The 24486-nt window shown below is 45.1% G+C and overlaps 1 protein-coding gene across 1 annotated transcript in view; it reads left to right on the top strand.

Moving 5' to 3' along the window:
* CHRNA6 (cholinergic receptor nicotinic alpha 6 subunit) overlaps positions 1 to 24486 on the top strand; it is a 73998-nt gene that overhangs the window by 9806 nt on the left and 39706 nt on the right. Inside the window, exon 2 of the mRNA XM_073597620.1 lies at positions 11666 to 11805. Coding sequence (XP_073453721.1) covers positions 11666 to 11805 — 140 coding nt within the window. The remainder of the gene's footprint in view (positions 1 to 11665; positions 11806 to 24486) is intronic.

Genomic DNA, 24486 nt, shown 5'->3' with positions numbered 1-24486 from the left:
ATTAGTTTGAGAAGCATCCTCAAACAAACTCAACACTAACCTGATTTCCATCCTATGACAGTCTTATAGAAAAATCATTCATATAATATATTTTATAGCAAACACAACACAGCAGCAATACTTGAATGGCGGACCAGATTTTCCTTTCTGGCTTTTCAATTTTAAAATCCAGAAAAGCAAAACCAACCCAACAATTAACGCACATGCATAATTGGCTACAGAGTCCACTAGCTACATATTGAGATGGCGGAAGCACCTTTGCAGTGCAGGACACACAGTCAGACTTCCCCAGTTAGATATTTACTGGATATGCTTGTTTGCTGGGGACAGACCCCTCAAGAAAAAGATCATTCTCTGCTGGCAGCACACAATGGACACTAGCACGCACATTAAAGCAGATTGTCTAGCGTGCGTCTAGAGTGAGAGGGTCCCTAGGGTACAGCAACAAACCAAAAACCTGTTTTAATCAGGCACAGGCTAAATCATCTGACCTTAGATTAAACACTATTTATGAGACTAGGTGCAGAACTGCAGCCTGAGAATTCTATAGCACTAGGGAATGTCCAGCAGATAGCAGGAGAGGAGAGGGATTGATACAATTTTCAAAAAATCGTTGTGCCTAATAATAAGCATTTACAGTGGTTGAAATTGTTCATTTTCACCCCCAAAGTGGCCTTCTTATTGCCCATTCCTTCTCTGAGCATCATATCAAAGGTTTTATTAGGGTTGGGTTTACCCATTTTTGGCCAACCTATGCATAAGAGAATCTACGCAGGCATTATCTACATATACAGAGGGAAAGTATATATTGAGATGAGCATAGTGCCTACTCTTAGGAAAGATGTTTCAATATCTCACATCAAATCATTTAGGATCTTCTGCAGGCCGGGTTCACACCCATGCAAATTAGATGCGGGTTTCCCGCATCCAATTCGCATAGCAGGAGAATGTGACTGGCTCCCTATGGAGCCGGTTCACATATCTCTCTTGCAGCTGCAGAGCGCACTGCACAGAAACGCTGTGCGTCTTTGGCTCCGTTTTAGGGCTGAATTCAGGCATAGAATCGGCCCTGATTCGACCCTGAAACGGGGAACAGGGACGCACAGCGCTCCTGTGCGATCCGCAGCGGGTTACAGTGTGAACCTGGCCTGATAGATTGCATTTATTTTCATAGTAACACTGCATGAAGCAGCACACCATATATTGGTGTCTATACCTTTTTCCAGATTTGTTTGTTTGTGCAGACACATTTTGTGACAAGTTGGTATCTTATCACAAGGACACAATCCATTATAAAAAATTTGAAATATTAGAATCATTTAGGGGTACAAAAATTGATTGCAAACTGATATTTGAGGTCCTGCCATGAAGCACTATCACAAAGCTGAACCTATTGTTTTATTCAAATTTATAGTCTACAGTCACAAGGATATAATTCAGCTTGAACTGGGTATGTTTAGGCAAAAAAGATAGTGTAATCTAAACATTTTATAACCAAATAACCAAGTAAGGCTATAGCTATTAAATTGCACCCAGACTGTAAATTTCATTTTTCTGATAGTTTCCAGAAGGGCTAGGCTTGTCTAAAAGTATCTCTCATCCAGCCTGAGCTCCTGTGGTAAACTCATTCTCAGTAAGCTTCTTTTAATGAAATAACAAAATTCACTGCAGCTCTATGGTTGACCCACAAGAGTGATGCTAGTAATAAACTAGACTGCCCTGCTGCATTCAGAAAAGATTAGTCAAATATGCAGTTGTGTTTCAGTGTGCTTTAAATATAAAAGCAGACTTGTTGTTCTGGTTCAGCACTGTCGGTTATCTCCAGTGTCTCTTCATGGTACATTTTGATTAACACAAAACCGTAACCAAAGCATTTGTATCATACAACATTTTTAAAAATTCTTTCTAAAGCCACATTATTTTCATTTTGATAGAGCATGGAAGGTATACGTTCCAAATTCACCCTTTTCATTTGCTATGGGATTGAAAGTAAGACAAATTTACAAATGTTGAGTTGTAAGCAGATTAGGGTTAGAGGAGAAACCTTTCAATGAGGGCACTTGTTAGATATCTGCTATGTCCCCAAGACAGGAAGAGAAGACAGAGCTCCCAATGGGAGCAAAATCAACCATTCCCTACTTTATCAATGTGGCTGCTGCTATAAGAGCTAAAGATATTTAATATTGTAATATCATGTCTGCAAATGTTCTTTTTTATCCTGGTCATGGTAAAGCTAGTAGTGGTTAGTCACATTTAACTGGACTTGTTCTGTATGTTGACTAGGGATGAGCCGAACACCCCCCCAGAACATGCGAACAGGCAAAAAATTTGTTCGAACACGCGAACACCGTTAAAGTTTATGGGACTCGAACATGAATAATCAAAAGTGCTAATTTTAAAGGCTTATATGCAAGTTATTGTCATAAAAAGTGTTTGGGGACCTGGGTCCTGCTCCAGGGGACATGTATCAATGCAAAAAAAGTTCTAAAAACGGCCATTTTTTCGGGAGCAGTGATTTTAATAATGCTTAAAGTGAAACAATAAAAGTGTAATGTTCCTTTAAATTTCGTACCTGGGGGGTATCTATAGTATGCCTGTAAAGGGGTGCATGTTTCCCGTGTTTAGAACAGTCTGACAGCAAAATGACATTTCAAAGGAAAAAAAGTCATTTAAAACTACTCGCGGCTATTAATGAATTGTCGGTCAGACAATACACAAAAAAGTTAATTGATAAAAACGGCATGGGATTTCCCCACAGGGGAACCCCGAACAAAAATTTTTTTTTTAAAAATGGCGTGGGGGTCCCCCTAAATTCTATACCAGGCCCTTCAGGTCTGGTATGGATATTAAGGGGAACCCCGCGTCAAAATTTTCAAAAAAATGGCGTGGGGGTCCCCCTCAAAATCCATACCAGACCCTTATCCGAGCACGCAACCTGGCAGGCTGCAGGAAAAGAGGGGGAAATGAGAGAGCGCCCCCCTCCTAAACCGTACCAGGCCACATGCCCTCAACATTGGGAGGGTGCTTTGGGGTAGCGGCCCCCCCAAAGCACCTTGTCCCCATGTTGATGAGGACAAGGGCCTCATCCCCAAAACCCTTGGCCGGTGGATGTGGGGGGTCTGCGGGCTTATTGGAATCTGGAAGCCCCCTTTAACAAGGGGACCCCCAATTCCCCCCCATGTGAAATGGTAATGGGGTACAAAAGTACCCCTACCATTTCACAAAAAAAGTGTCAAAAATGTTAAAAATGACAAGAGACAATTTTTGACAATTCCTTTATTTAAAGTCTTTCTTTCCATCTTCTTCGGGTCTTCTTCCTTCTTCCTTCGGTTTCTTCCTCCATCTTCTTCTTCCTCTGGTTCTTCCTGCGATCCTCTGCTTCTTGCTCCAGTGTTCTCGTCCGGCATCTTCCTCCGTGGTGTCTTCTACCCCGCTTCGTTCTTGGGCCGCTCCGCATCCATGGGAGGCTCCCGCTGTGTGACGCTACTCTTCTTCTGACACTTCTTAAATAATGAAGGGCGGGGCCACCCAGTGACCCCGCCCCCTCTCATGCACGGGGACTTGATGGGGACTTCCCTATGGCTTTCCCCGTGACATCAGAGGGGGGCGGGGTCACTCGCTACGTAACCTTGTCACCCCGCCCCCTCTGACATCACAGGGAAACCCATAGGGAAGGGGGGCAGGGTCACCGGGTGGCCCCGCCCTCCATTATTTAAGAAGTGTCAGAAGAAGAGAACCTTCACACAGCGGGAGCCTCCCATGGATGCGGAGCATCCCAAGAACGAAGCGGGGAAGAAGACGCAGCGGAGGAAGATGCCGGACAAGAACACCAGAGCAAAAAGCAGAGGATTGGAGGAAGAACCAGAGGAAGAAGAAGATGGAGGAAGAAACCGAAGGAAGATAGAAGGAAGAAGACCTGAAGAAGATGGAAAGAAGAAGACTTTAAATAAAGGAATTGTCGAAAACTGTCTCTTGTCATTTTTAACACTTTTTTTCACACAGGGGGGGCGGGATCTAGGGGTCCCCTTGTTAAAGGGGGCTTCCAGATTCCGATAAGTCCCCCGCCCACAGATTCCCCACAACCACCGGCCAAGGGTTTTGGGGATGAGGCCCTTGTCCTCATCAACATGGGGACAAGGTGCTTTGGGGGGCCGCTACCCCAAAGCACCCTCCCAATGTTGAGTGCATGTGGTACAGTTCAGGAGGGGGGGGCGCTCTCTAGTCCCCCCCTCTTTTCCTGCGGCCTGCCAGGTTGCGTGCTCGGATAAGGGTCTGGTATGGATTTTTTAGGGGACCCCACGCCATTTTTTAAAAAATTTTTGGCACGGGGTTCCCCTTCAGGTCTGGTATGGATTTTGAGGGGGACCCCCACGCCATTTTTTTTAAAATTTTGGTGCGGGGTTCTCCTTTATATCCATACCAGACCTGAAGGGCCTGGTATGGAATTTAAGGGGACCCCCATGCTATTTTTTTTGTAATTTTGGTTCGGGGTTCCCCTGTGGGGAAATCCCATGCTGTTTTTATCAATGAACCTCTATGTGTATTGTCTGACCGACAATGCGCCCCTTTACAGGCATACTATAGACACCCCCCAGGTACGAAATTTAAAGGAATATTACACTTTTATTGTTTCACTTTAAACAAAAATCACTGCTCCCGAAAAAACGGCCCCTTTTAAAACTTTTTTTTTGCATTGATACATGTCCTCTGGGGCAGGACCCAGATCCCCAAACACTTTTTATGACAATACCGTGCATATAAGCCTTTAAAATTAGCACTTTTGATTTCTCCCATAGACTTTTATAGGGTGTTCCGCGGCTTTCGAATTTGCCGCGAACACCCCAAATTGTTCGCTGTTCAGCAAACTGGCGAACAGCCGATGTTCGAGTCGAACATGAGTTTGACTTGAACTCGAAGCTCATCCCTAATGTTGACAATGTTTCACAACACATCCAAGATGCTTTTTCATTTCTAATAAGTGTCACGAACTTAGCCCAGCAAACTATATATATCCATATAGCCAGGCCCGGATTTACTCCCTTTGCCGCCCCAAGGCCGGGCCCTTCAATGCCGCCCCCTCCCCCACACCACCAGAAAGAGCCCCCAGACATAATACGGTCAAAGACTGCAGACATGATACAAGAGATGATCAGAGACTGCAATCATAGTACAGGAGATGGTCAGAGACGGCAGACATGATACAGGAGATGGTCAGAGACTGCAGTTCCTATGGACATTAGTAGATAATGGCCGATCGGCCCTCTCACCTGTCAGCTCACTCTGAATTGCCCGTGGCGACTCTGTTGGGTAGCACCCAGATCTGTATTCCTGCAATGACTCCATTCCTTTCTCCGCCAGGGATGGCGCCAGGCTGTGTGGCTTTCCCTCTGGTGGCGCAGGGCAGCGGGGTTCTCTCTCTGATGGTGTTCCCTCAGCACTGCCCTCTCCCTCTGGAGCCCTGGGTGTACTTTCCTGGGTGTAGACCCCCCCAGGACAAACCACCCCCTTCCATTAGTACAGACCCTCCCCCCCAGGACAAACCCCCCACCATTAGTACAGACCCCCACCAGGACAAACCCCCCTCCCTTCGTTAGTACAGACCCCCCCAGGACAACCCCCCCTCCCTTAGTACAGACCCCCCCAGGACAAACCCACCTCCCTTCATTAGTACAGACCCCCCAGGACAAACGCCCCTCTATTAGTACAAACCCCCCCGGACAACCCCCCTCCATTAGTACAAACCCCCCCAGGTCTACCCTCTCCATTAGTACAAACCCCCCCAGGACAACCCCCCTCCATTAGTACAAACCCCCCACCATTAGTACAGACCCCCACCAGGACAAACCCCCCTCCCTTCATTAGTACAGACCCCCCAGGACAACCCCCCCTCCCTTAGTACAGACCCCCCCAGGACAAACCCACCTCCCTTCATTAGTACAGACCCCCCAGGACAAACGCCCCTCTATTAGTACAAACCCCCCCAGGACAACCCCCCTCCATTAGTACAAACCCCCCCAGGTCTACCCCCCTCCATTAGTACAAACCCCCCAGGACAGCCCCCCTCCATTAGTACAACCCCCCCAGGACAAACCACCCCTCCCTTCATTAGTACAGACCCCCCCAGGACAAACCACCCCTCCCTTCATTAGTACAGACCCCCCAGGACAAACCCCCCTCCCTTAGTACAGACCCCCCCAGGACAAACCCACCTCCCTTCATTAGTACAGACCCCCCCAGGACAAACCCACCTCCCTTCATTAGTACAGACCCCCCCAGGACAAATGCCCCTCTATTAGGTCAAACCCCCCCAGGACAACCCCCCTCCATTAGTACAAACCCCCCCAGGTCTACCCCCTCCATTAGTACAAACCCCCCCAGGACAAACCACCCCTCCCTTCATTAGTACAGACCCCCCCAGGACAAACCACCCCTCCCTTCATTAGTACAGACCCCCCCAGGACAAACCCCCCTCCATTAGTACAAACCCCCCCAGGAAAACCCCCTCTCCATTAGTACAAACCCCCCCAGGTCAACCCCCACCCCCTCCATTAGCACAGACCCCCCCAAGGACAAACCACCCCTCCCTTCATTAGTACAGACCCCCAGGACAAAACCCCCCTTCATTAGTACAAACCCCCCAGGACAACCCCCCTCCATTAGTACAAACCCCCCCTTCACTAGTACAGACATCCCAGGACAACCCCCCCTCCATTAGTACAGACCCCCACCAGGACAAACCACCCCTCCCTTCATTAGTACAGACCCTCCCAGGACAAACCCCCCTCCATTAGTACAACCCCCCCAGGTCAACCCCCACCCCCTCCATTAGCACAGACCCCCCCCCCAGGACAAACCACCCCTCCCTTCATTAGTACAGACCCCCCAGGACAAACCCCCCCTCCATTAGTACAAACCCCCCCTTCACTAGTACAGATATCCCAGGACAACCCCCCCTCCATTAGTACAGACCCCCCAGGACAACCTCCCCTCCAAGTGTGTACAACAGAACAGATGGAGACAGGCATAGGCTTGGGCGGGAGTGAGAGACAGAGGAGAACACGCCCCCCCCGCACAGAGACCAGCCGTTCCGATCTCCGGTGGCTGCTCTCTTTCTCTGACAGGAGGAGGGAGGGGGGATGGGCTTCAGCAGCGAAAAACACAGCGGTGGCGGCGGTGACCTGCGGAGGGAGCCGCCTCAGTCTGGACACAGAGAGGAGGAGGAGGGAGAGGAGCACTCTAGCGCTTCAGCGCCCCCACCTCTCTGGCGCACGGGTGCATTGCATGCTGATGTTAGTGTGGGGGGCGGTGCCGCCCCTGTACCACTGCCGCCCCGAGGCCTGGCCGAAGTGGCCTTGTGGGAAATCCGGCCCTGCATATAGCTATCTTAATCACCAAAATCCAATCACCATGAAATGTAAGTAATCCATATAGCTAGCTCAGTCACCTTAATCCAATCACCATAAAACTTGTCAATGCAGATGTTGATTGTCCAAGAACAGGATAGAAGGTGTGAAAGTTGTGGAATCATTCCAGTTCTAACTGCATAATCCCATCCCTTGGTTTGAAAAGGCCACAGTAGGCTGAAGGTGTGCAGTATGGCTCAAAGTGTGAATTATTGTCAAATTACCAGTACGGAGATGGTAAAATAGCATTATATGTGGTTGACAGATAGGGGTTGATTTACTAAAACTGAACAGTGCCAAATCTGGTGCAGCGGTGCATGGTGGCCAATCAGCTTCTTACTTCAGCTTGTTCAATTAGGCTTTGACAAAAAGGCGAGAGAATTAGAGGCAGAAGAGACAGCTGCATCCTATGATGCCATATTCCCTTTTCATTTGTACCAACTGCAGAAGCCATTCAGACTGTAAGGAAACATCTGAAATAACAGCCAAACTGAACCCAAGCCAGACCAAGTATGTTCCTTGCTAGACTTTTGTCTTAACACCACCTGTTTCAAGTGTAAGGATAAATTTAACAGACAGAAACATGTCTGTTCAATGGGATCACCATTATTTCAGAACAAGTCCAGGTAAATTTGACTAACCGCTACTGGTTCTAAATGTGATATTAATTTTGTGTCTAATGTCACAATTCAGTATATTTTGGAAAAAGGTTTATTTGCCAAAAAAGGAGACACAATTTTGCTGTACTTCTTTGATTTAACACAATATATAGTTATGCTATATGTAGGGATGCACCGAAATTTCGGCCGCCGAAATATATCAGTCGAAAACTGCCTTTTCGGCAATTTGCCGAAAGAGAATTCTTGCTGATAATGGTGCCGAAAATGGGGCGGGGCCCCGCCACTGGTGCCGACCATTACGGGGGGTGTCGTTCTAGAGTGCTGTCGTGCTTTGCGGGAGCGCACTGTGGAGGAAACTGTGTGCAGAGTGGCTTTCCTATCCAACTCCGCCTCCCGACATCTTGCTCTGAGCTGCTCCTGCACAGTATGTTAAGTGCGGCCGGGGTACATATTTATCGGAGGCACAGGCGGTGGAGCTTGCTCCCCTCCTCCCATTACTTAGCACAGTGCGTGGTGATCGGGTGATAGAAGTCCCTGCATGTGGGAGGATTCTGACATCTGACCCAATCTCTGCTCCTATCTTCTGTCACTGTGCAGTGCCGCTGTGATTCTCTCCTGTCTCTGAGTGTCATTGCCCAGTGCCTCTGTACCGACCGGAATGTGCTTTGTAGAAGGTAAATGAAGTACGGTAATCTTTCCGGCATCACTGCAGACTGATAACTCCTCACATCCGTCCCTTCTCCTCTCTCTCATTGCTTGTCTGGCTCTCACTACACTAGCAATCCTCCTCCCCCTTCATCCTCAGCATTTCCGGGTCCACAATCTTTTCATCTACCAGCCTTCTTAACCCTCTGTATGCTCTAGTCTGCAACTGTCACAGCCTCAGAATCCTGCCAGCATTCCTCATTGCTCCTTCATTCTGCCAGAACTTTTTTTTCTTTACTTCACTGCAGGGACGTAACTACAGTGGTCACCATTGCGACCCAGACCGAGAGGAGGGGAGGCATACAGAGGAACCAATGCCTTCCATGTTTTTCCTGCAGCCACTGAATGCCTGCAGGAGGGAGAGGAGGAAAAGTGGTAAGGAAGAACATGGAGGGCATTGGTTTCTCTGTATGCCGCCCCTCCTCTCCAGCTTTTTCCTGCTGCCCGTGGGCCCCTCAGCTCTCTCCTGGCCCTTCTGTGATCTTGCCCACCAACTTCTCTGCCCCCCTACTGTTCTCTGCCCCCCCTTGTGCTTTTTTCCAGCCCCCCCCCGTGCTCTTTTCCAGTCCCCCCCTGTGCTCTTCTACAGTCCCCCCTGTGCTGTTCTACAGCCCCCCCTGTGCTCTTCTACAGTCCCCCCTGTGCTCTTCTACAGTCCTCCCGTGCTCTTCTACCTAATTTTCCTTTAGAATCCTATGTAAGAAGTGAATTATGTGGATTGTTGGGCATTCCTTTGTATTTTGGGCCCACAAAAGAGCAACTGAAAGAATCTATGGCAAGAATTTGGATTTGAATCCACAGTTATTTCAGATTTTCTGATTAGGTAAATGGGGCATGCCTTGGGAGGAATTAACGTCAAAATTGGAAAGATTAGCTTATGGGTGGCCACTGTCTGACATATTGCTGTTTCATTTAGGTGGCGATGACATTGGTCATCAAAAAAAACTTCAATTACATTTTTCACATTTAGTGTATTCCACTATCCAGAAATTCAAAGCATTATCTCCCAGTACTAACATTGTTTTTTCAGAAATCATTCCTTGTTTAGTTTGGCTAAATTCTGATCTATTCAAAGCATTTGAAAAATTAGGAAACGCATTAATAGAATGTTAGAAACATTAATGAGTTTTAGATATGGTTCTTACTTTAGGCATAAGGATTTGGAAGGGGGTGGGGTCCTGGGCCTGTATAGGGAAGATGGGATACATCTTTCCAACATAGGTTTGGATATACTCACCTTAGATTTGCAGATAGCAATTGAACAGGCTACAGGCTGGGGATTGTAGTCAGGAGTCTCTCAGCCTCCTGCAGTTTTGGAGACAAGTTATTATTAGATTTTATGCCTGGTTTAATAAAACTCGAGCTACAAAAGCTGAGTTGTTGAATTGTTCCATTTATGCTTGTTTATAAGTTATTTGTGAATGTTATTGGGCACAATTCACTAAGAGATATTTTACCGCATCCGAGTATGCGGTAAAATAACGCACAACATTCAGAAGAAAAAAAGTGTTGCAATTCACAAAGAAACTCTCCTTAAAATCTTGCATGCGGTATCTTTCCAAATTATGCCTTAAATATCGCATGAAACTATGCGGTAAGTTATCGCAAGCATCTTATATGATGCTTTTCCAAAAAAGTGTAAGGCAGCCAGCAACTTAGTCATGGCATATATGGCATGGCTTCTGTGTTGAGGGCTCAAGGTACCTTATGCATTGGGTATAAAGCTCCATGATAAGTGGAGATAACCTGAACTTCTGCAGGGTATCAGCATCCGTGAATTGATTCAGCAGTGAACGGTCACTTGAGATCTTTTCCAGAAGACTGGATTCAAAGAGCTCCATCATCTTTGCTATGCTGTCTGCCAGCCTCCTGACTAAAATCTAGCTGATACCTGCTCCAGCTTGCACTTTCCCACCTATTTTTTAAACCAGTCACTGGGGGGGGGGGTCTGACCATTGCCATAGTTATCACATAGTTATTGCAAGCTTGGACTAGTATTAATTACTGCATGCATTTATTTATTTATTTACTTTTGTGAATTTACTTTAATGCCTTTTTATGCTGTATTTAATGAGCATTTTTGGTGTTTGCGCTAAATACTGTAAACGAGCAATAGTGGATTGACGTTTTCATTATCGCATGTGTTAAGTGGTCACGTGACCATCATAACGCATTCGATCACCTTTAGTGAATTGTGCCCATTGATGTGATATAATATTTATTAATTTTAATAAACCAATTATTATTAATTATTATTATTAATTAGCTGCTTGAAATCCCATTCCATTCTACAATTTAAATTAAACATTTATTTTACTCATTCTTGTTAGCACTGCTAAATTGAGTAGCACATAAAAGAGTACATAGGCCAAAAGAAACTGAGCCCCAAGGAAATGAATATTCTACTGTCTATACCACAGTTTTACAAACACACGCTGGGGATAGTTTGGAAAGCACGGTTGTCAGATGTAATGTAAAGCCAGCCTATGCCAGTTACAAACTAGCCTGAATTTCTTTAAACAAGAAATCCAATAGACAGAAAATCTCTGAAAAGCACCATTAAATATGCATTTATTTAGAAATAAATTGCATGAAACTAGCAAATCTGACGAAGAAACTGGAGTATATCCATGCAAACGTGGAGAAATGCTTGCTTTTGACACACTGAATACAATTATGCACATTTTTTATGTGCTTTTATATGCTTCTTTATGCATGCACCATGCTCTGTATTTTAAAAATAAACTTAGTTGCAGTGCATAGATGTAAACTAGCCACATAAAAATAATTGGGATTGAGGTTTGAAGTGCAAGAAAGTAAGCAGGAAAACGGACAAGGCTGAAAGAGAGTTTAACCATTGTGCTGTTTCTTGAATTCTAAGATCCACTAAGTTTATGGAATCTTAGCCATTTTTAACATTATTGTTATTACTTTCAGATACATTACAAAGTGAGACCGAAGAGAGACTTTTCCGTAAGCTTTTCGCGCATTACAATCAGCATATAAGACCAGTAGAAAATGTGTCTGATCCTGTCATGGTACAATTTGAGGTTGCAATAACTCAGCTTGTTAATGTGGTAAGTCAAGCCCTCTTGCACAATATTTTCAAATGTCACATCAAGATAATGCTCAAAGTTACACACTTAAAGCGGTATTAAATTCAAAACCAAAACCAATTCTTATATGTGGTGTCTGCATTTTTTCCTTTATTTTTACCTGGTGATCCAGCCTGTAACACACTTTCTGTCTTAAGGTGGATCCACTCTTAATGGACAGGCATGTACTGGCCATCGGGACTACCAGGAGATTCCTGGTGGGCCGATGGCTCAGTAGGCCAGTCAGGTGCGGTCCTGGAGCCGCTCCTCTCTGATAGTGAGTGATCGCAATTTCACTCCTGTCAGGAGGAGCAGCTTCCGTCATATGCTGGAGAGAGCATTAGGCGTTATGCTCCCTCCAGCCTGCAGGGGGAGATAGACCAACGGCAGACTTTCCTTCCTCTCTCCCCTTATCACTTGTTATCACATGACTGGAGAGAGGAACGAGAAGCTGCCTTAAAACTGTGAGCACATGTGGGAGGGGGAGGAGAGGGAGGACACACTGATGTGAAGGGGATTGCTGATAGGGGCTCTCTGATGTGAAGGGCTTCTGATGGGGACACACTGATGTGAAATGGGCTGCTGGTGGGGACTCTGATGTGAAGGGAGCTGCTGGTGGAGACTCTGATGTGAAGGGCTTCTGATGGGGACACACTGATGTGAAGGGAGCTGCTGATTGGGACTCTCTGTGAAGGGAGCTGATGATTGGGACACTCTGATGTAAGGGGGACGCTGTTGGGGACACTCTGATGTAAAGGGAACGCTGTTGGGGACACTCTGATGTAAGGGGGGCGCTGTTGGGGACACTCTGATGTAAGGGGGAAGCTGTTGGGGACACTCTGATGTAAGGGGGACGCTGTAGGGGACACTCTGATGTAAGGGGGACACTCTGATGTAAGGGGGACGCTGTTGGGGACATTCTGATGTAAGGGGGACGCTGTTGGGGACACTCTGATGTAAGGGGGACGCTGTTGGGGACACTCTGATGTAAGGGGGACACTGTTGGGGACACTCTGATGTAAGGGGGACACTCTGATGTAAGGGGGACGCTGTTGGGGACACTCTGATGTAAGGGGGACACTGTTGGGGACACTCTGATGTAAGGGGGATGCTGTTGGGGACACTCTGATGTAAGGGGGATGCTGTTGGGGACACTCTAATGTAAGGGGGATGCTGTTGGGGACACTCTGATGTAAGGGGGATGCTGTTGGGGACACTCTGATGTAAGGGGGACGCTGTTGGGGACACTCTGATGTAAGGGGGACGCTGTTGGGGACACTCTGATGTAAGGGGGACGCTGTTGGGGACACTCTGATGTAAGGGGGATGCTGTTGGGGACACTCTGATGTAAGGGGGATGCTGTTGGGGACACTATGATGTAAGGGGGATGCTGTTGGGGACATTCTGATGTAAGGGGGACGCTGTTGGGGACACTCTGATGTAAGGGGGACACTGTTGGGGACACTCTGATGTAAGGGGGGGCACTGTTGGGGACACTCCGTTGTAAGGGGGACACTATTGGGGACACTGTGATGTAAGGGGGACGCTGATGGGGACACTCCGATGTAAGGAGGACGCTGTTGGGGACACTCTGATACAAGGGGGATGCTGTTGGGGACACTCTGATGTAAGGGGGATGCTGATGGGGACACTCTGATGTAAGGGGGACGCTGATGGGGACACTCTGATGTAAGTGGGACACTCATCTGATGTAAGGGGGACACTCATGGGGACACTCTGATGTAAGTGGGACGCTGTTGGGGACACTCTGATGTAAGGGGGACGCTATTGGGGACACTCTGATGTAAGGGGGACACTCATGGGGACACTCTGATGTAAGGGGGACACTGTTGGGGACACTCTGATGTAAGGGGGACGCTATTGGGGACACTCTGATGTAAGGGGGACGCTGTTGGGGACACTCTGATGTAAGGGGGACGCTGTTGGGGACACTCTGATGTAAGGGGGACGCTGTTGGGGACACTCAAAATTAAAGTGGGCCGGTCATGAGGAAGTCCAGGGCCAAATTTTTGTCCCAGTCCAGCCCTGTTGATGGATGAGCAAAAATGACACCTTTGGACAGCAGCATTGTCAGTTTAGGGAGAGGGTAGTATTAAATGCACTAGCAGATGTAGATGGACTTGAATAACAAAGTAAAGCCAAACTTCAGCTCACACTTTTTAAGCAGTTACAGCAACAGTTTTTTTCCTTTTGTGATAAAGGTTTTACATAAATAAATAAAAGTTAAACATTGTAAGCCCCCTTGTCAGAGATATTACATTTTTGTTTTTGTGTTTAACACTGCTTTATTCAGAAGAGCATGTTTTGAGAAAATGTATATATAATTTCCCTTGTGGAGCGTGCACAGGTCACATATACACTGAGCAAAATTATAAACGCAACACTTTTGTGTTTGCCCCTATTTATCATGAGCTGAACGCAAAGGTCTATGACTTTTTCTATGTACACAAAAGGCCTATTTCTCTCATATATTGTTCACAAATCTAAATCTGTGTTAGTGAGCACTTTTCCTTTGGCGAGATAATCCATCCACCTCACAGGTGTGGCATATCAAGATGCTGATTAGACAGCATGATTATTGCACAGGTGTGCCTTAGGCTGGCCACAATAAAAAGCCACTCTAAAATGTGCAGTTTTATCACACAGCACAATGTCACAGATGTCACAAGTTTTGATCAAAAAATGGAGATTAAGGTCTGGTGTGACCCCTCTGACACCTCCATCCCTAATAGTGCACAAAAAAAACAAGAGCAATAGCCCTGGGACTTTAGATGAGATGAGAGAGGTTTAGCCAATGTTCACAGCGAACACTGAGACAAAATCAATTCATTTATTTCAAAATGTTATGTAATGGAGTGGCAACAACAATGATTGTGAGTTACACGGCATAATAGCCAATGCACACAACACAGATGAAAATAAATATACAAAGATTTATTACAAGTGTTATACATCAATGAGCAACAATAAAACTTGAAAGTTGCTAGGTCAGTAAATACACATACACAATAAGAATGTACATACATATGGACCGGAAAGTATGTAGACATAATGCAGACATCAATAATACCCAGCATGTACCGGCATAAAACAAGCATCAATAAAGCCCTATGCATTTTGCGAGACCCTGCTTGCTTCTTCAGGGGCGGATGCATGAATGTTGTATCTGCAATATAAGTCATAAGATCGGTAGATGTATATTGTTGATAAATGGGGGAAGGTGGAATGATTGGCAAGAGAGGTCTGAAACAGACCTCATACTTACCGAATGGCTGAGATGAATCGCCAAACGCTGGATATCAAGATGGCAGTCGTGTAGTGCATCCAGCTCGGGGGCTGAGGAGGCGGAACAGACAAAAGCCACAACAGGGGAACATCCAGAGGATCACCACAGTCTGGATAGGGGTATTTCTCACTGCGGTCTCCACTTAGCCCCTTGTAAATCATGTCTAGAAAATGTCTGCAAGGATGCACATATATCAGAGGGCATAATAATTGCAAAATGATTTTAATGTATAAGGTTCTAAAATGTAATTTATATATACATAAAGATGTAAATAAATGAATTAAGCTTATTAGAGTATGTTGATATGAAGGACTATCTGAGATATGGAATATGGTAAATACATGAATGCAGACCAACTTGGTTATAAGGCTGGTATGGGCATAGAGACTACGGGGCAATATAGAAATGATATAAGTATTACATGTGTATAAAGACAATGTAACAAACCCAATAGGTGTCAAGAAAGTAACAAAGTTGTACCTCAATGAAGTGAAAAATATCCAATGGTTGTCAATTTGTTCTTAGAGATGTGTCACAAGTTTTGAGGGAGCGTGCAAGTGCTCACTAACATAGATAGATAGCTTTGTGAACAATATTTGAGAGAAATAGGCCTTTTGTGTACATAAAAAAGTTTGTAGATCTTTGCGTTCAACTCATGATAAATAGGGGGTTAACAAAAAAGTGTTGCGTTTATAATTTTGCTCAGTGCAAATCCATAGATTGTAAATATATACTGTATGTGCATAGGGGAAGCTGCATCTGCTTCCTAAACATGAAGGCTAGGTTCACATCTGTGTGGGTGGTGCTGCTGCGGGACCTACACAAATACTGGCAGCGGCAAACAACCAAAAAAAAAGCGGGACCCACAGGCGGGTGTCATTAATCCTAACGGCACGCCACCGCACTGGAAATTGAACCAGTACTGGGAACCTCTGTTCTTGGGCGGGCTGCGTTTTAAAAAATAGTGCACCGACTTCTTTCCTGCGTGTTGCGGGGCATGGCAGCCCATTATAATGAATTTTCTCTCATGCCCGCGCAATCCGCAGCCCGCACAGCCGTACAGGTGTGAACCTAGCCTTAGGCTGCTTAATGCTGTATATATCCTATACATCACAGCACATTTAATATAAAGACTACAACTGTCAGCTTCTTTCAAAAAAGAAAGGAGGAACAGGACTGGGTTATCACACTGGCAGCCCAGCACTGCAAATCACACTGAGAGAATGGCCCCCCAATGTAAGCAGGCAGCTCTGCTGTCACTCTGACAGCTCTGCACTATATACTGTATATCAGGAGCAGCATTCAGCATTTAACTGGGAGATCAGCACTCTACCAGTGTAATCTGTAGATCTGATTTGTTTGTTTGACAGAGTAATAAAAGGCTTTCATGCAAACTGCCCCCTCCCCTAGCACATCTCCATGGTAGGTCGCTCTCCTGCCTCTGCCTCAGTCTGGTACTGCTTACATGCCATGCTGTAAATTGCATTTCTTTAAGAGTGCCTAAAAAGAAGGATTCACTGCAGGACATACGAGCCGGCAAGAAGAACCATTGCATGCTGTGGGTGGTAGCTATTCAACCCATCCAACTTGTCGATAACTTGTAGCAGTTAGAGCAAAGTAAATCTGCAGCATTTTAAGAAATGGAGGTTGATTTACTAAAGGCAAACAAACTGTTCACTTTGCAAGGGAAGTTGCACTTTGCAAGGAAATTGGCCCCAGAGCTTAGTGAATGAGGGAAGCTCTGCTGACTTATTTGCAAAGTGAAACTTCACTTCATTCACTAAGCTTGGGGCGAATTCCTTTGCAAGGAGCAACTTCCTTAGCAAAGTGCCTATTTACCTTTAGTAAATCAACCCCATAGGCCACCAAAAAGATAAGTATAGAGTAATTTTAAAGCCAGCCCCCCCCCCAATCCCTCTCTTCCCTGGTCACAAGAAATCAGTAGATATTTTAATAGATTCAAGATCTTCCTTCCCAACGGTCCACTAAAACTGCTCTTAATGCCAGCCACCTTACGGTCTTGTCGATACACAGTATTACTGTTTGTTAAAAACTTTACTTTAAAAAACCCTTATGCCGTGTACACACGAGCGGACTTTTGACAGACTGAACTCCGAAGGACTTTTTGACGGACTTTCGACGGAGTTCCGAAGCAACGGACTTGCCTACACACGATCACACCAAAGTCCGACTGATTCGAACGTGATGACGTACAACTGGACTAGAATGTGGAAGTTCATAACCAGTAGGCAATAGCTGCCCTTGCGTCGTTGCTCGTCCATCGGACTAGCATACAGACGAACTGATTTTTCGACCAGATTCGAGTCCGTTGGAAAGATTTGAAACATGTTCTATTTCTAAAGTCCGTCTGATTTATCGACAGCAAAGGTCTGATGAAGCCCACACACGATCGAATTGTCCGGCGGATTCGTTCTGTTGGACCTTTGCAGTCGAAAACTCCGGTCGTGTGTACACGGCATTACAGATTGTTTGTGACCTGAGGAATATGTTTTCAAACAAACTGTGATTTCCTTATTAATGCTTAATTTTTCAAATTAACTTCTGCTTTCCCTTCATCCCTTAGCTTTTTTTTCAGATTTTTTTTTTCTACTAGTATGTCTGTTTTTTACATTTGCCTTATTTCTTTTTTGTAGCATTACATTAAATGCTATGTACTAGTGTCTTTATAACAGGCCCAAAAATAAAATATGCTTTTTTGATGAATTATAAACTACTTTAGCAGGAAGAACACATTTTGCTCACAATCATCAATCTTAGTATGCTGATTAATGCTAAATCACGCTGGATTAATCACATTACAACAGCTTCCCCATCCCATTCAGTTGTCTTTAGACCAAAAAGCAGTAAATCTAGGGCTAATGGACAGCGTTGTCATTTCTATAATCTGCATTGGTATGTGAACATGTGCAAGCTTCATCCATATTTACCTGTGAAGGAGGGATGCACTTTGCATTTTCACCTTTGGTGTCAGAGAACCTTATCCCGACATGACATATACAATATGAACAGTATCTGCTTAAGCTACAGAGTTAAAGAGTCATCCTTTCTCATTCATTTGGGTTTGTAGTCTTTGCACTTGAAGTGGCCCCAGCCAGATGCCCAGATCTGCACAAAAGCTAGAGCCAAACAGTTTTTTTTTTTATGCACTACAGTGTAACTACTTGCTGAGCAAACACAGTCACAGCATGAATTATATATTCTTTTCACATACCATGGCCCTGGCTCAAAAATGCTGCTATACCCATTGTGAATTAATAACTCAGAACATAACTGTATGATTCACTTTTCAGTTATTTTTATATTTTTCCAGCAAACAAATAAATCTACGCAATTTATTTGGGAGCACAGCAGTACTTATAGACCAAAACTCTTTATATAGTGTGTCTAGTTCTAATCTCTATGTTATTAAAAGTAGAACTTTATAGCAGTTTATATCTAGCTACAGAATGTCCCAGCACAGCATCCTTGTGACGCTGTTATAGATTGCTCATCATCTGTGATTTGTTGCTAGACATTATAGAGTATAAGAAGCAGCAGCCACCAGGGACGATGCAAGGATGAGACGCTGCAGAAACTCATCAGTTAAGCCATTTAGCAATAAATTACTAGTGACTGAGCAACTTAGTGACACAATTAAAAATAATTGACCATTCTTTAGCAGTTTTCTAGCAATTTATCACCATTAAATCATGTTACAGTAGGTCACCATGGCATGCTCACTTGTGTGACATGACCCTTAAAGTGGGGGTCCACCCACACCGCCAAAAAAAAAAATATTAAAAGCCAGCAGCTACAAATACTACAGCTGCTGACTTTTAATACATGGCCACTTACCTGTCCCAGGGTCCAGCGATGTCGGCAGGGGACGCCGAGAACCCGCTCGGTTCTCGGCAGCTGCTGCCGCCATCCTAGGTGAGGGAATCAGGAAGTGAAGCGTTGAGGCTTCACTTCCCGGTTCCCTACTGCGCATGCGCAAGTCGCGCTGCGCGTCCCAAGTGGTCCCCGCTCTCTCCTGGGAGCTGTGTGTTCCCAGCAGACAGTGCGGTGGGGACGGGAAGAGGCGTAGACTCCCATGGGAGTCTATGCCAGAAGTGGGTGCAAATACCTGTCTTAGACAGGTATCTGCACCCCCTCCCCCCTGAAAGGTGCCAAATGTGACACCGGAGGGGGGGAGGGTTCCGAAAAGCGGAAGTTCCATTTTTGTGTGGAACTCCGCTTTAAAACTCAACTTCAACGAATACTTTTCTTTTTGTTTTACAGTGGGAAAGGGTAGGCATCATACTAACAAAATCCCAGAATAAACACATTTTTGGTACACCAGGAAAAGGACAGAACACATATAGGTTTTTTATTGCTTTATGTGCTTTACTGTCCTGGTGATTCCCAATCCTTATTTCCTGTCCTGGCCTTGGCAGGGCCAGGAGTAGGGTACTGAAGTTAAAGTGATATTAAAAGCTCATGTTCTTTTTTTAATACCAAACATGTTATACTTACCTGCTCTGTGCAATGGTTTTGCACAGAGTGGCCCTGATCCTCCTTTTCTTGGGTCCCACACCTGTACTCCTGGCCCCTCCCCCTTGCTCCCATAACAATCTGCTTGCTATGGAAGCACTTGTGGGTGCTCGCTCCCAAGGTGTCTCTGTGTGTCTTTAACCACTTCAGCCCCGGAAGATTTGGCTGCTCAATGACCAGAGCACTTTTTGCAATACGGCACTGCGTCGCTTTAACTGACAATTGCGCGGTCGTGCGACGCTGTACCCAAACAAAATTGATGTCCTTTTTTCCCTACAAATAGAGCTTTCTTTTGGTATTATTTGATCATTTCTGAGTTTTTTATTTTTTGCGCTATAAACAAAAAAATAGCGACAATTTTGAAAAAAAACACAATATTTTGTACTTTTTGGTATAATAAATATCCCCATTTTTTTAAAAAAAAAAAGCTAATTTTTTTCTTAGTTTAGGCCGATACGTATTCTTCTACATATTTTTGGTAATAAAAATCGCAATAAGCGTATATTGATTGGTTTGCGCAAAAGTTATAGCGTCTACAAAATAGGGGATAGATTTATGGCATTTTTATTATTATAATTTTTTTACTAGGAATGGCGGCGATCTGCAATTTCTATCATGACTGCAACATTATGGCGGCCACATCGGACACTTTTGACACATTTTTGAAACGATTGACAATTATACAGCGATCGGTGCTATAAAAATGCACTGATTACGGTATAAATGTCACTGGCAGGGAAGGGGTTAACACTAGGGGGCGATCAAGGGGTTAACTGTGTTCCCTGACTGTGTGTTCTAACTGTAGGGGGAGGGGACTGACTATAGGAGATGACAGATCGTGGTTCCTAGCTATTAGGAACTCACAATCTGCATCTCCTCTCAGAACAGGACAGGGATTTGTGTGTTTACATACACACATCCCTGTTCTGCCTCTCGTGCCCGTGATCGCTCGTGGCCGGCAGTCACTGCGACCACCGGTCACGAGCATTGGCACCCCCCCGAGTGCAGCGGACCTGCTCTCCCCCTTAAAGGAGACGACATATAACTACGACGGCTCGCGGGATCGTGACGACCTGCCACAGTATAATGACATCGGCTGGTCGGCAAGTGGTTAAAGCTGGATACACACTATACAATTTTCTTTAGATTTTTTCCTTTAGATTTACCAAAACCATATAATATGAGGTCAAACCTAAACACTTTCAATTTGTATGCAATCTAACAACAAAAGTTGTATCCATACACACTATTAGATTTTCGCCAGATTTTTGTCTTCAGATTTACCAAAACTATGTAGTGCAAGGGCCTACCTGATTGCATACAAATTGAAACTCTTAAGGTTTGACCTCATATTATATGGTTTTGGTAAATCTGAAGACAAAAATCTGCAGAAAATCTAATAGTTTGTATGGGGTCTAAAGCCTCGTACACAGGCTCAGATTTTCTGACGACCCAACGTCCGATTTTTGTGGCATGCTAGTCTCATGTCAAAAGTAAAGAGGTTACTTAAGCCTCGTACACACGGTACGATTGTTGGACAGCCGAGCGCCTGATTTTTGTCAAAAGGGCGTGAGCCAGGATCTTGTCTTGCATAATAACGTTACACAAATTGTCATGCCACAAACACGAACGTAGTTACGTACTACAAGGAATTTCAGCTCTTGAGCACCACCCTTTGGGCCCCTTCTGCTAATTTTTGGTGAGCATTGATTCCAAGCATGCGTGTTTGTACTTTCGACTTTTGTGTGATGGATTTGTGTACTGACCATCTGAAAATCTGATGTGGAGTCGTTGTTTGACAAAAATTTACTAGCTTGTCATCCAATATTTGTTGTCAGAAAATTGGAAAACAATTGTCAAAAGGAGCGTACTAATGGTAAGAATTTTCGGACAACAGTCTGTCAACAGACAATCCCCTTCCAACAATCGTACCGTGTTTACGAAGCTTTAGGCCTCGTACACACGGTTTGATTGTTGGACGACCGAGCGTCTGATTTTTGTTTGACAAACACGAACATAGTGACATACTATGAGAGTATAAAGAGGAAGTTAATTTCTCAAGCGACACCCTTTGGGCCCCTTATGCTAATTTCGTGTTAGTAGAATTTTGGTGAGCGTTGATTTTCAGATCGTACAAAACAAATGCCTTTTAAAATACGTTTGGCATAACTACATCAGTATCACCAGCAAAGCAGATTCATTATTATCCCATTAAAAAAGATGAGAATGTGCGCTGCATTTCGACATTTCATCGATTGCCATGTCACGAATGTTAATTCGAGATTACGAATGGTAGTTTACAAGACCAAACTCTTCCCGGTCGTTCCTTGATTCTGAGCATGTGTGTTTGTACTTTCGAAAATCGGACATTGAGTTCACATCCGACAAAAATGTTATAGTCTGCACATCCAGCTTTTGTCTGACGAAAAAGTGAAATCCCTTCTCACTGGCTGTGATTGACAGCGCAGGAGACAGTGTCTCAGCCAATGAGGAGGGGCAGAGATGGGAGAGCCTCTGTTCTCCTGCACATCGAGATGGGGCTCGGGTAAGTAATGGTGGGGTGGGGGGGCTCCACATAGGTTTTTATCTTAATGAATAGAATAAAACCTTCAGCCTTTACAATCACTTTAAAGCAGAACTTCACCTAAAAGAAGAAGTTACACACTCTCCAACCCCCCCCCCCTCTTCAACTTTTGGTACAGGATGGTTTACAGGATGAGCCAATGTATATGTATAGGTGATGATTGGACTATCCCCATACACGCTAATATTTTAGAACAGGCGAGATCGGATAAAATTATCTGTCATTCTCCCCTGTTTTCACTAATCTATCATAATACTGGACACTTTAGTGTGCCCCCTCATGCGCACTTAACATGTTTACAATACATTGGCTAGTATTTTCATTCTGCTGTAATGACAACCCCTACCATCTGGAGCATCACATGTACGTTTTTTGTTAAATCCAATGGAGGTAGCCCATGGCTGCCTCGAATGCATTCCAACCACCCACAGCTTTCTAGATCTTTGTACACTAGAATGCAATTTATAGGTTTCTTATAATCCTTTTACATATTGTCTGCATTGTGTTGTTCCCCCGCCTCTCCCCCTTCCGGAGCCCGATCTGGGTTCCATGGACCGTGGACCCGTCCTGGGGATGGCGGCTTCGTCGTTGCGTCTCTTCCTGGCAGGAAAAGAGGGGGGGCACAATTAAAGGGTCCGTGCCTCCTTTCTGCACCCTCGGGTGTATCATTTCCTGCCAGCGGCGTTCCGGATCACATCTGGACGCCGTGGCGTTGCGGGCACGCGATGCTGCGTGCGTGCGCGTGACGTCACGACATCACGCTATTACGGCGGATGTGACGGCTGTGCCGGGAAATCCATCTTCCTGAACGCCGGGGGAGCCACATGTGGAGTGCTAATCCCTGCTGGAGGAGGAGGGGGGATGGGGACAGCCTGCGTGCACCTGCAGCCCAATTAGGCATCCAATCAGCGGCCAGCACTCTATTTATAATGACCAAGCAGATTGGGGGATCTGCATTTAGTTCCTACTGTTTCATCAGACTGACCAACTGACCTATACTCTGGAGACAGGTAATCACCAGTATCTGAACACATTGATGAGTTGGACCTGACGTGACATACCCTGTATTGTGGGTCTCTTTCACGTCATTCCTTCCCACTGTGACTAGTTACACCATTTTGTACAATTTACATCCTATTCTACCCACCCTCAACACACGTTCACCTTTATGGCACTTCACTTTGTGTGTTTCTTTGTCTCACCTCTGTCCCATTTTCTTCCTATCTTGACACCTCATCACCCCTTTTCCAGCACCTATGCATTTTTCAGTACACCATCACACACACCCATCTCTCACATTACACGGTTGGATTGTGTTCTTTGCTGATGTTTTTGCTTTCACTGCTTTTTGATTGTTTTATTTGGCCCCTTGCACTGCACCTTCCCATTTCCCCACCCTCATGCTTCCCTTCCACTCACATGCATCACTCCACCTGCACTATCCTCACACTTCACCAATCTGTCTCCTTTTTTCCCCTGGATCTTTTCCTCTTAAGCTTTTTTCCTTCACTCCCTAATCTTTTTTCCCATTCTCCCCTTAACCATCCCCCCCTCCTTCCCGTTCTTTCTTTCCCATCCCCTTCCTTTCCCCTGTTTTTTTTTTTTTTTTTATTATTTATTTTTTTTTTTCCCCTTCCCTTTTATCCCTACTAGTCTGCCCGTCCCCTTCTTTCCTCACATGTTCTCCCCACACTCGCCTTTTTCTTTACATTCCTATATCCTCACCCTACCTTGTCACTTATTTCACGGCCAACACATAGATACCACTATTTACTTATTACATTACATACTCTGACATACTGATATCTACATGCAGTCATATCTACCCTTGTTAACCCCTCCCCCCCCCCCTTGTTACCATCACCACTATGGAAATATTCATACATCGCTGACCCCAATAAGTACAGACAACATCAAACAAATATTAAATAAATTATAAACAGAGTTATCCTTTTTTTCAAAAAGTGACACATGATACATATATCTCTATCCGTGCTAAACAGAACGCACTGATGGTACAGTTGTCTGTTATTTGATGCTTTGGCTGCAGGTCTCGCTCGCTTGCCCCCACGCTCCTCCCCAGTTTTGGGAAATATCCACTTGGTGTGACTCCTTGTAAGACACGCATGGACGAGTAACCCCCCTTTTTCCCCTGCTGACGTGGTGGACGGCCGGGGACCCCTGTCGGGACCCGGTGGGGGAGACGTCGGAGAATTATAAGCTCAGGAGAAACTGCTCA

This window comes from Aquarana catesbeiana, linkage group LG01 (assembly GCF_042186555.1).
Source record: "Aquarana catesbeiana isolate 2022-GZ linkage group LG01, ASM4218655v1, whole genome shotgun sequence".
Lineage (NCBI taxonomy): Eukaryota > Metazoa > Chordata > Amphibia > Anura > Ranidae > Aquarana > Aquarana catesbeiana.
This window is presented reverse-complemented; position numbering and strand designations above follow the sequence as displayed.